General features: G+C 39.2%; 1 protein-coding gene across 4 annotated transcripts in view; it reads right to left on the reverse strand.

Moving 5' to 3' along the window:
* lpp (LIM domain containing preferred translocation partner in lipoma) overlaps positions 1-13,257 on the reverse strand; it is a 258,449-nt gene that overhangs the window by 67,717 nt on the left and 177,475 nt on the right. For all 4 annotated transcript variants that reach the window (XM_077198833.1, XM_077198834.1, XM_077198836.1 and 1 more), the window contains one exon: positions 3,699-4,283. In XM_077198833.1, coding sequence (XP_077054948.1) covers positions 3,699-4,283 — 585 coding nt within the window. The remainder of the gene's footprint in view (positions 1-3,698; positions 4,284-13,257) is intronic.

Below are 13,257 nucleotides of genomic sequence, written 5' to 3' on the forward strand. Positions count from 1 at the left end.
TGAGCAGGTCTGGACACCCCTGGCCTATATAATCCTGTTTATACCATGAGAGCTTGCCAGAATGAAGTTGCCATTGAAGTTTGCAGGACAAAAAAAATTCCCCCGAATGAATAAAAATAATGTTTAATTTCCATTATTATATCTACAGGCCGTTAGAGCTAAAATGTTAAAGTAAAATCAAATAGTGTGGTAAGATTTCATTTATATGCGAGCACTATCTCTATGTGTGGGTGATCATCTCTTGAGTGACTTGCATCCGAAATTGCAAACTACTCTACTATATAGTAGGCGAAAAACAGTGTGACAAAAGTAGTTCACAGTACTCATAAAAGAGTTGGCAAAAGGTACCGGCAAGATTCTGAAGTGCGTATACGAAGGACTCTTTACTATCCAATGAGGCCACGGGAGAGGATTTGTAAATGGCAGTGAAACGACGCAACTGGATAATGAAAACATGACAACCATCTGGTACGGATTACATTCATACTATATAGAAGGTTCTAATTTAGCGATTGAAAAGTAATTACTTATTCAAAATAAGTATTTACTCAAGAGACTATGCGATTTCAGATGCAGCCACTGTCTGTAGCCAGCAGCCATATCACCCTGTAGCCCAAGACTGGTTGCCCACTGAAGCTAAGCAGGGCTGAGCCTGGATGGGAAACCTCCTGAGAAAACCAGGTTGCTGCTGGAAGAGGTGTTAGTGAGGCCAGCAGGGGGTGCTCACCCTGTGGTCTGTGTGGGTTCTAACGCCCCAGTATAGTGATGTGGACACTATACTGTCAAAGAACACCGTTCTTCGGATGAGACGTTAAACCGAGGTCCTGACTCTCTGTGGTCATTAAAAATCCCAGGATGTCCTTCGAAAAAGAGTAGCATCCTGGCCAAATGTCCATCATGGCCTCATAATCATCACCATATTCTGATTGGCTTCATCTCTGTCTCCTCTCCACAAATAAGCTGGTTTGTGGTGGGCGTTCTGGCACAATGTTGCACACTGGTGGTGGTTAAGGAGATCCCCCCTTCCATGTAAAGCGCTTTGAGTACCCAGAAAAAGCACTATATAAATGTAACAAATTATTATTATTATATTATTATGATGTATGTGTGAGCGTGTGCCTCAATACAGGCACCACATTCATTCAGAATGCTGATTAAACTGATTGGAACTACCTATGCATTAACCCGTTTTAACTCATGCATTTCAGACAGTCAGAATCCAGTATTCAGTCAGACCATTGTAAAAAACTGTATGTATATAATTATTTAAATTTCTCCCAGTTTGCAAAACCATGATGGGCATCATCAAACACGAATAATCGCATGACCTAACCATTTACTAGTTACTTACTTTGAAGCATGGTACTAAGACTAAAGAGAATTTAGTTAAATTGACAAAAATCCATATAACAAATTTAAATATATTTTGACAAAGCATCTTCGTTTCTCTTTCAATAAAAAATAAGTTAGAACTAGATGTCAAGTAGGAAGAAATAAGAGCAAGTAGAGTGAATGTGAGAGAGAAATATGAATGTGTGAGGTAAGATAAAATAAACATTCTGTTTTTATTCAGACAAATAGAGTCAGAAAGTGTAAAGCCCTACAGAGAAGCGGCATTAACAATTCATAAAGGTTAAAATAACTGTTTATTCCGAAGATTTCGATGAAGGATGCAAAGAAACTCCCTGCTGTATTGCCATCTGAAGCAATTAAATCACAAACACCAAGTAAAGCAGTATACACACTTATGGGCCACTTACACTCACTCATGATCTTTAACACACATACACGCACACACATTACTGTGAAACATAAAATCAAGTTGCTGTTGCTTTAAATGAGCTGTTATGACTGTACAAAGATTCAAGGTTTAATTTTAAATACGATCATGTTTTGTGTGGTAACCAGCCTTTGAAAATGTTCTCCCTCTCTCATACAAAATCAATAAATCATAAAAAAACACAAGCTACAAGCTTAAACACACAATCATAGGACACGAACACAGATAATTAATTACCACAAATGTATTATTCATACATACACAAACAAACAACACACACAGATACACACTTTCAAAGTATTTTCATGAATTTTTCATTGTACACAGAATAAGGACAGCTGTGTGATTATGTGTACCTTTCCATCATCACGGCCTGCTATTGGATAAAAATTAGCAGTATATTTCCAGAATATCCATTCTATTTTGCAGTGTCTTTGGAAGACACTGCAAAATAGAATAGATATTCTGGAAATATATGCTAACACAAGTCTCACATATGTCAAACATACTATTCTAAATCCACTTTATTTCATATGTTTTATTTGAAAGCACAGAATTGGTATTATTTGAATAATTAAAAAAAAAAAATACACAAAGAAATGAATAGTATGTTTGACATATGTAAGACTTGTGTTCTATTTAAATCACATCTAAACATCTAAAACATTTGCTGTGTCATCTAACTATAAAATCCTACATCATTCCAAGATCAAGATTTTTGGCAAACTCTATACTCCCATACAGACAAATGTAAAATAAAATAAAAAATAAAAAAAACTTGCATACATACCTAGTATACAGATACTAAAAGTGCACTTAAAAAAGAGTGAATTTTCATGATTTTGTGTCTAAACCTAATAAGTACTCTTTTAAAGAGTGCAAAAATGCAATAATGTCAAATTAGATGTTTTACTTTAAAGGGGCATTCAGCAACTATTTCAACTTAATAAAACCGTTTAGAAATCATTTGGATGGTTTAATAACCTGTTCTGGTGAGAATGGTGACTTTCCCCTTCTCCCCCCAACGTTCCCAGGCGGACAACCAACCTTGCAACATGGGGACTAACGTCCCGGTAAGTTGGAAATAGGAAGTCTCGTGAGAAGCGAGAACGAGAAACACAAACTGCTTTACGGCAATTCGACATAAACACACACGTCGCCCTCAATGTATATGATGTATTACCCACCTTGGTAAACATAGCTCCACACGATAAAGTTGGCCAGCTCCGATAATAACAAATGCACATGAGCAGCGGTAGAAAGGGGGAGGAGGGTGCCGCAAGTTTTTTTATGACATTGTTGTGAAATATACGCCTCAGAGCTGTAGGGGGAGCTCGCTGAGAAAATATGCCACAACAAAAGTGAAAATAAGCTAAGAAATAGCTAGAGTTGCTGAATACCCCTTTAAATTATATTTTAAGTAATTGTTTCAATAATATTTTGTCATGATTTAAAGCACACTTATTTTGACTTTTATACAAAAGAACATGTAAAGTACTTGATTATAAGTACTTATAAGTATATGATTATAAGTACATGTAACGTACTTGATTTTTTTTTTTTTTGCCGTTCCATTTGGCCTTTAGATTCACAACTTGAATAATAATCCACGTATGTTTTTTATCCAGAAAATATAATTTATTTAAGTTATAAACAGGTAGCAGCCAATAGTAAGGCCATTTTGTCCTCTAAAGAACATATCCGGTGACACAAATAGTGCATGCCATTTTAAAATTATTCAATGTGTGTTTCAGTGCTTTAAAATACACGTATCACAGAGAACATAACTGCATAAATTCATTAAAATGAGAGAATTGATTATGGGCCTGAATGCTTTTCTAAGTAAGCTTTTCATGGATTTGTTTTTCTATCTGTTTTAGTTTGTTACTTTTATTTGAAACATAGATGTGGCCCTTACCTTATTAGGAACAGAAGGCCCACCGGCGAAGGGTGCCAAGCTGGCAGGAGGATCAGTGATGTAGGTTTTTTTCGGGGGGGCGGGCTGGTACCCTTGGGTGGATGGAGGAGGGGCATGGTGACTCGGTTCAGCTCTCCATGTGTTCTGACCTCCATAACCAGGAGCTCCACCATAGTGCTGGTCATGGTAGCCTCCAGATGGAGCCGGGCAGAATCCCGGCTGAGGAGGCCCGTATGCAAAGTCAGGGCCTCTGGGTTGAGCCGGCATGTACTGTACTTGGGCTGGACCACGGACCGGCTGCTGCTGGGGTCCAGGCTGGGCGGCCCTGACCTGAACATTGAAGGTTGGCTGGCTCGGAGTAGAGGCGGTGGTGTAGGACGCTGGGACAGGCTGGGGCGCAGGCTGGGGCGCAGGCTGGTATTGGGGGCGTGGAGAAGATGAAGCTGGAGGAGGGATAGTCGGAGGGGCCTGTGGTTTCGGGGTGGATTTTTTAGTGGCGGTTAGAGGGGGCTGGGTTGGGATGACCATGCGGCGATAGCCTGTAACAGGGGCGTTGGAGCCTGTCGCAGCTGGGCTGGCAGAATTCTATAAGAAATAAACAGATAAATTGACAGCCTTTTTTAGGTTTTTAAAAATATCTGTTTTTAAATAAAGGGAAAAAAAACCTCATTATCAGTTTATCAACACATACGTTTAATGATGACTTGACAAACTTTTTGAATGTTTTTTAATTCATTAATACATTTAAAAGTTGGTTTTATAGGCCTGACCAAGGTGGAAGAATTTCCCACAATGCACACTCACTCACTCACCCACCTACTCATTCACTCAAATACCAAGCCACTCACTCATTCACCCATTCACTGACTCACTCACTCACTCAACCACCCACACTCTCACGCACTCATTCACCCAGTTACTCACCCACTCACTCTCTCAAGCACGCACGCATTCACTCACTCATTCAACCACCCACCCACTCTTCACCCACCCATATACATTCACCCACTCACTCACTCTCTCACTCACCCACTCACTCATGCACTAACTCTCTAACGCACTCACTCAACCACCCACCCTCTCATGCACTCATTCACCCAGCTACTCACCCACTCACTCTCTCAAGCACGCACACACTCACTCAACCACCCTCCCACTCTTCACCCACCCATATACACACTCACCCACTCACTCTCTCACTCACCCACTCACGCACTCACTCACTCACTCATTCACTTACTCACCGACCTACTCACTCACCCACTCACTCGCCCAATCACCCACCCACCCACTCACTCACCCACCCACTCACTCACTCACTCACTCACTCACTCACTCACTCACTCACTCACCCATCTACTCACTCACCCACCTACTCACTCACCCACTTACTCATCCACCCACTCACTCATTCATTTAAACAACACCCACCCACCTACTCACTCACTCAAACACCCACCCACCCACCCACTCTCTCACGCCCTCACCCACCCACCCACTCACTCAACTACCCACTCACTCATTCATTCACTCACCCACCTACCCACTCACTCAACCACTCACTCACTCAAACTCCCACCCACCCACTCTCTCACCCACCCACCTACTCATTCACTCAACAACTCACTCACTCTCTCACGTATTCACCCACTCATCCACCCTCTCATGCACCCACCCACTCTCTCATGCACCCAGTCTTTCACCCACTTTCTCACTCACTCACCCACCCACTCACTCTCTTACACACTCACTCACTCACTCACTCACTCAACTACCCACTCGCTCATTCATTCACTCACCCATCTACTCACTCACTCAAACACCCACCCACCCAACCACTCTCTCACACACTCACGCACCCACCCACTCACTATCTTATTCACTCACTCTCAACTATCCACTCACTCACTCATTCACTCACCCACCTACTCACTCAACCACTCACTCACTCACTCACCCACCCACCTACTCATTTACCCACCAACTCACTCACTCTCTTACGTATTCACTCTCTCACGCACTCACTCACCCACCCATCTACTCACCCACCTACTCTTTCACGCAATCACTCACTCACCCACTCACTCACTCACTCACTCACTCATCCACTCTCACGCACTCAATCACCCACCCACTCTTTCACGGAATCACTCACCCACTCTCACGCACTCACTCTGTCACGCACTCAATCACCCACCCACTCTTTCACGGAATCACTCACCCACTCTCACGCACTCACTCTGTCACGCACGCAATCACCCACCCACTCTTTCACGGAATCACTCACCCACTCTCACGCACTCACTCTGTCACGCACTCAATCACCCACCCACTCTTTCACGGAATCACTCACTCACTCACCCACCTACTCAATCACCCCCTCATGAACCCACTCACCCACCCACTCTCTCATGCACCCAGTCTCTCACCCACTTTCTCACTCAACTCATTCACTCACTCACTCACTCAATCATGTCATTCATTCATTCATTCATTCATTCATTCTCACAGCAGCAAATTTAATTACATTTCCATTAATTTAAGTCATTAAGGCATTAATTTAAAGGGAGCCAATTCTTTAAATTCTGAATTTTGCCAAACCTTGATGGACATCAAGTTATACAATTTTGCACAAACCACTGAACTACTGTCATTACAGCTTGGCAACTGGCTGGTCGTTAACTAATGGTTGTTAATGATGGGACAGACATGTTACAATGAGAGGTGGTCCTAGTGAACATCAGGGGGCGTAGAACCTTCAAGCACCTCAATTTAACCATCCCGCATCTCACAGCGCAAGTACAGTAATTATCCAGCCTGTCTACTACAGATCGATCCACAGGGCAAGTGCAACAACCATCAGTTGGTCGTGCCCAGACCATATCCACTCATAAACTATGGCTAATAAAGCTTTGAGATTTAGACTCAAGAGTAGGGTATAAATTATTTTGTTAGACTGGACAGAGAGAAGTGATGGGCAGTCTGACGAGTGTAGAGACAATTGTGCTGATGCTAGCAGGCCGCATGGGACGGAGTCTAAATCAGAAAGATTTGTGTCCCTGGATTCCTGGGTGCTTTGGCTCTGTAGCTCACCACAGAGAAGTCTATTCAACGTCCAACAATGGCTGTGTCACAGAGCCCGAGGACAGGCTAGATTTCTCTAGATGTAAAAAGATTATTGAAAATAAAAATAAGCACAAACCCAGTGACAACCATCAAAGATCAAAATAAATCCTAGCTGTAGAGCATTTGGTGCTTTGTCTGATTGAATTAAAAGACCAAAGAGATACCACAATTCTATAATATTTGGCTGATTTTATTCATCTATAGAAGGTTGTTCTGTCATAACTAACCAGCTAAATGAAAACCAAAGAGAGTCTAATTTCATGATGAAACATTCAGTAATACACTTCATGATAGCACATCATTGCCTCAAGCAGAATTACACGTTTTAAACACGTCTGTGAAGTGAATGTGCCTATAAAAATGTTTTAATCTTGTGGTGATGCCCATCTCTTCATGAATTCAGAGAGGAAGTGTTTGGTTGTGTGGGGAAAGGCACAGTTGCATCATATGCTTTAGATGGGTTTCATGGTTAAGGTGGCTTGCTAAAGTAATTGGGTCAGAAAGACATTTTTTTTATCGGGGGAATCTATGGTTAAAACCAACTGGTTCCATAAATGTGGTGACAGATTCTGTCACCTACTGTTAAATGGAAAAAAAAGTAAAACTAAAATGTGCGCAATTTCTTTAGAAAACCTTTTTAATGTTAAAATGTGTTTTTGCCTTTAAACACCTTTTAACTGTAACTTTGAATACAAATGACAAATGTATACGTATATAGTAGTATATTATACAGATCTTGTAATTAATATTCTAAATAATATTCTTTCACAATCTAGAAATATGCATGTTAATTCTCCATATTGCATATTTCAAAAATATGAAAAAATACACAAGTAACAAAAATTATGTTTGTACAAATGTATAATAATTATTTTTTAAAAGATGTAATAAGTAAAAAGTTAAAACTGAATTTGAAAATCAAATCATGCAAATTGACAAAGCATGGCAGCCGAAAGTAAGTTATTATTATTAATCAACTGTTATTTAGTGTGACCTTGAATGAAATGAGAGCGAAGATAAAACATAGTATTTTTAAAAAAATGCTTAACACCGTATTTGAGGTAGTATACCTGATTTCTTGTACACCATATTCCAAAAATATGAATTGGCTGATAACATACTGTATTGCTGTCTTGTGCATATACTGTATAGCTAAAGAGGTCAGAAGTAATTGACTCCTCCAAGGTGACTGTGCCAGTTACAATTACATATTAGAAAATCAAAGTCTAATAATCTGTTTCAAATAGATCACCAGTGTTAAATTCTCTATTATTGACCTACAAACTAGCTGTCATTAACCTATGCTTTTCTTTTTAGGTTACTGCCTTAAGTCAGAGAATGAGAATTCAATTACTGTCTCCATCACATGATGAGGAGAATGAAACTACATGCCTTAGGCAGAGGCTTGTTCTTTAAAGACATAAATACGGACTGTTATTGCTGCTCAAAACACTCTTGCATAGTCAGGAAGGGGATTGAGTGACACCGCGAGCGTGATGACCAATCAAGGTAACCAATCAAAGAGGTTTATTAACCAAACAGAGCAAATAAAGATGAGTGGCAACCCAAGCTCTTGGTCACGTTCCAACTTTACATTTAAAGTGTGTGTGTGTGTGTGTGTGGGGGGGTTCTTACAGAGTTCTGTCCTTAGTTTAACAGACAAAATCATCATGGATATGATTGTGTAAATGAAGGACAAACTGTATTCGACTTATCTTTATCTGCTTGAGCCGCAGCTATTGAAATAAAGAAAAATGATAGATGATGGCAAGTTTGTTTTCTTATTTTATCTCAAGAATAATACCTAAGGCTTCATGACACAAAAATCAGATAGACCCAAAAAAGGCCCCATGAAATATTTCACACTCTTAACTACAATTTTGCGTCTCAGTGATTAGGGCCGAAGTATCTGTCTGCATGCAAATGTAAAATACCCTAAACGTGCCCTTCAGGAAGTGAAATTACTCAATTTAAATGTTTCATGCTATTTTAAATACTTGATATTATTAATTTATCTATAAAGACCTTAAACCCTAACATTTACTTAGCAGAGGGCTGGAAATGCAAATAGGACCCTAAAAATAATTATATTGTCATGGCAAATTATACACCCATTAGATTAGAGGAGAGGAAATCACTCCTTTATTTGAGGGTGAAATCATTGGTAGGAGAAGATTGCTATGAAATGGCACATCAGAGATTTCCTTGTGCAAACAAATTAAGAAAGTTCTGTTTTATGGAAGTCTTAAAGTATGTCAGTGAAACCATGGAAATAGGCACATCTGTTCACAACTTCTGAGTGATACGAATTGTGTGTTAAAATGACTAAAGTGACATAGTTGTAGCTTTGTCAGTTGTATTGGAAGGATCCATGACCACAAGATTTTTAGTCATACAATGAATGTCAATGCGGTCAATTGACCCATTGACATTCATACTTTTATTTTCATAGTTTCAAACTATGGGTGTCACAATGTAATGCTACTGATGATAACTGCGATAAATTAAATTGTAATATTGTTATTAATCCAGCACCATCTGGTTGACACTCCAACACAGTAGGTGGCGGTATTGCAACGTAAAGCTAAATTCAATCATAAAGTGTAAAAAAGAAAATGATGACGCAGCGTGTATCTACTACTGCCGGTCAAAATGTAGGAGGACATGACATGTGAAGGTGAGACATTCTAACTGCAAAACTGAAAAAAAGTTTTTGGGGTTCTGTAAAAAAAAAAAAAAAAAAAAAAAAAAAAAACACAAGATAAGGTGTTTGACACATGTCTGCAGGAATGCAGATCAAGCTCTTTTTGTACGGTTACATTTACAAACGCTCTCTCCGCCTCCTACATTCTTATTTTTGAGTGTGATCCATTGGCCATAGAAAACACATTGTGAATTCCTTTGGCCATTGTAAAATTGTGTAGAAAATCTTATATCATAATAGCTCTATTTCAAATGAAAACCAGATGAAACATTATTCACAATATATTAAATATATAAACATAGATACATGTATAAATCAGGGGCATGCGGCCTGTATAAACTGCAAGCTGCGAATGCTCTGCAAGCCCTTCGTGGACTCACTGATTAGTATTGACACTATAAATTACTATACATTCCCTAGTTGTGGTGTACAATAAATCTTACATGGCAACTTTTTTGTAATACCAATTTTGGTAATTCAAGGCACTTATGTTTGCCTACAGAACATCCACTGGCTCTGCACCCCTTTACCTAACTCACCACTTCAGACCTATGTGCCCTCCAGAAGCTTGCATTCTGCTAGTGAATGGCGCCTTGTGGTGCCATCCCAAACAGGCACAAAATCACTTTCACAGAACTTTACCTTGACTGTTCCAAGCTAGTGGAATGACCTGCCTAACTCAACCCGAGTAGTTGAGTCTTCAGCCATCTTCAAGAAACTGATGGTCATGGCACTTGCATATTGTTGCCCTATTGTTGGTTTGATTGCTTCTACTTTGGATAAAAGCATCTGCTTAAAGATTAAATGTAAATGTTACACATATGTAACTGTCTGTCATTTATTTATTTGCCAAACAATGGTCATTTTCTTCACATTTGCCAGTTACTGAGGGTTTCGGGTAAACGGATCCACAACAGCTTTGGCACCTACGCTCTGTTGTTATGTATTGTCATAATTGTTTCGAATTGTCATTGGTTTGCTGGCAAATGGAGGATTTCATGCACAGGGAAAGCAGTCCACTAACACTCGCCCAAGAGGAAACATGTGCTGTTGCTGCCAGATCTCGATCAACGAAAATAACACTGTATTTGATACAGAACTAACTAGACTAAATCTATTGAAAACAAAAGTAATTTTTCATATTATCTAATTTTCTCCATTTTACAAAAAATTATAACTATTAAAGACAGACCTTATTACCTTATATTACCAAGTTTGGTTTGAAGACAGGTCGTGAGAAAATGATGAACTATCCCTTGAAGTAAAACTTAAACGCCAGGAGAGGCAGATCTAAAGCATATGCTATTAACAAAAGATTAACATTACCAACAAGTAGAGCCCGACCGATATATCGGCGGGCCGATATTATCGGCCGATTTTAGGCATTTTCCTAACTATCGGTATCGGCATTTATAATGGCCGATAAATGAATATTTTAAAAAAATGCGGGTACGGTGATCATGTAAGGGTGGCGCTGCCAATAAAGCACCTAAAAGCTGTCACAAGAACTGGCAAAAATAATGATTATGAATACAACAAATATAGCAAGGAGACATTTTAATTGTTTATTAATAAACAAGTGTTTTCAGTCAGTGTCAGCCAAAGATGAAGTTGACGATGCTGACTCGCGATCTTCAGTGAGCGCGCACATTTCAATAGACATTTCAATATAGATATATTTCAATTCTCAGGTCTATACGCTGAGTTTCGGTTCATGAGACGAGCTCCAGTTCACCCGCAGGCGCCTCCGTGTCGAGATTATCTATCGTCTGCTAAATTTACTTCTTATAAATTAAATCCAGGCAAATTGCTGATGAAACATTGATTAAAATTAAGATACAATTAATACAAAACGAAATTCACTTTGAAACGAAAGTTTTTGTGCTTTCTGTTTGATGTCTATGTGAAAGTTTCAAAGCATTAGTGCCGCTTTCAGAGCGCTCACGTCCGTAGTGCTGAACTGTCGCGTCTGTAACATTGTTTTTTCCTCATAAATGCAAACACGAAAAATAAAATAAAATAAAATGAATATTTTATGTAGCCTGTGGAGACTGAGAGCCAACCCTTCTTCATCCGGTGGGTAGTAGCCTACTTGTGATTTGCGCAGTGTAATTCACAGAATTGATTTCTCTGCTACAAGCCTCTGTCACGTATTGTGTGAGCTTGTGACTATTGCAAGCGCGCAGCTGAGAAGTCCTGATTATATTGTCTGCTATATTTAGGCCTTCTTCTTATTTATGAAGGCAATTGGTTGATGAAACATTGATTAAAATGCGTGGCGCGAGCGATCTCCGACAGTAAACTGATTCTGCTTTGTCTAGGGTAAACAGCTGTTGCGACGCGAGCAGTAACGGCCGCGTCCGGTGTAGACACAGTGTTAAAGCTCATTCTGCCTGATAACGCTACGTTACAACATCAAGCAATATTCCAAAAATGTATATAATTATAACACTTTATATAGGGCCATTTTGCATTAAGAGTAGCCTAGTTTCACGTTTAGTACATTTTGCTTACTAATTATTTAAAATAGTAGAAAAGTACTGTACATATGTAATTAAAAACGTTTTCATTATGATATTATTCATTTTACTTTAGTAAAAAGATCTGAGTTCTTCCTCCACTGGTAGAGATTAGAGGAATTAAGAGTAAAAATAGAAGATAATAAGGTTTTGTCAGTGACACTTTTTATATATTTATTGATACAAGTTATGACTAAATTAAAAGACAAAGTCATCGTTAGTGAAGATTATGCAACAGTATTTAGAATATAATATAATATAATATAACATGCAATGCAAACTAGTTTGGTTACAGCTCAGCTGTATAATTCTCATTCTATCATTCCCCCTGCCTCCATTACATATCTGTGTCACACAAGTGTTTGATTACCACATTTGAGTGATCATTGCAAAACGTGTTTATAAAATATATTTATTCTGTTTATAGCTACTGTGTAAAGTACCCATCAAAAGTTTGTACACACCAATAGGAAAGTGTCCAAACTTTTGACTGGTATACTGTACTATAATACACATAAATAATATTGCTACTGTATTATAATATACACATAAATAATATCGGCCGATATATCGGTATCGGGCTTTTTTTACTCCCTAATATCGGTATCGGCCCCCAAAAATCCATATCGGTCGGGCTCTACCAACAAGATATACATTAAAAGTTAAGTGCAATGCATATGACCAACTGTTGTAAACCAACCTTATCGTATGACCATTTGGATATGCACACATCACACACATTAGCACACATTAACACACAAACCAGCTCTGTAGTGAATTAAACCAAATCAAATGTGCTGAGTGTGAAGTGAACCAGTAGTCCAGTAGCTTCTCTGAAAAGTCACTTACTTAAGAAACTTACTTTTCCCCTAAAACTCATGATTCAGAATGACTTTTACAAACAACTCGAGTGTGAAATTTCTCTGTAACTCCAAGGAAAGGCTTTTTTGACACATTAGAATAGATTAGGAGCGAGCGTGCAGGGCTTGAGGGCCTGGGTAAATCTGTTAGCTTTGCATTTCAAACCAAAAGGGCGGATGGTGGGACTTGCAATTGAACAATTCAGAGGGGAAAACCCTAGCACTACAAAAAGAGAAGTTCCTCTCTCCACCTTTTTGTTCTGTACACATGCTTTGTGTCTGAACAAATGGGAGAGAAGTCTCCCTTTGGCCTCCCGGACTGCGGGTCAGGCAGGATAAAAGTGCGAGGG

This window comes from Siphateles boraxobius, unplaced genomic scaffold (assembly GCF_051911475.1).
Source record: "Siphateles boraxobius isolate OS27281-9 unplaced genomic scaffold, OSU_SipBor_1 41, whole genome shotgun sequence".
Classification (NCBI taxonomy): Eukaryota; Metazoa; Chordata; class Actinopteri; order Cypriniformes; family Leuciscidae; genus Siphateles; species Siphateles boraxobius.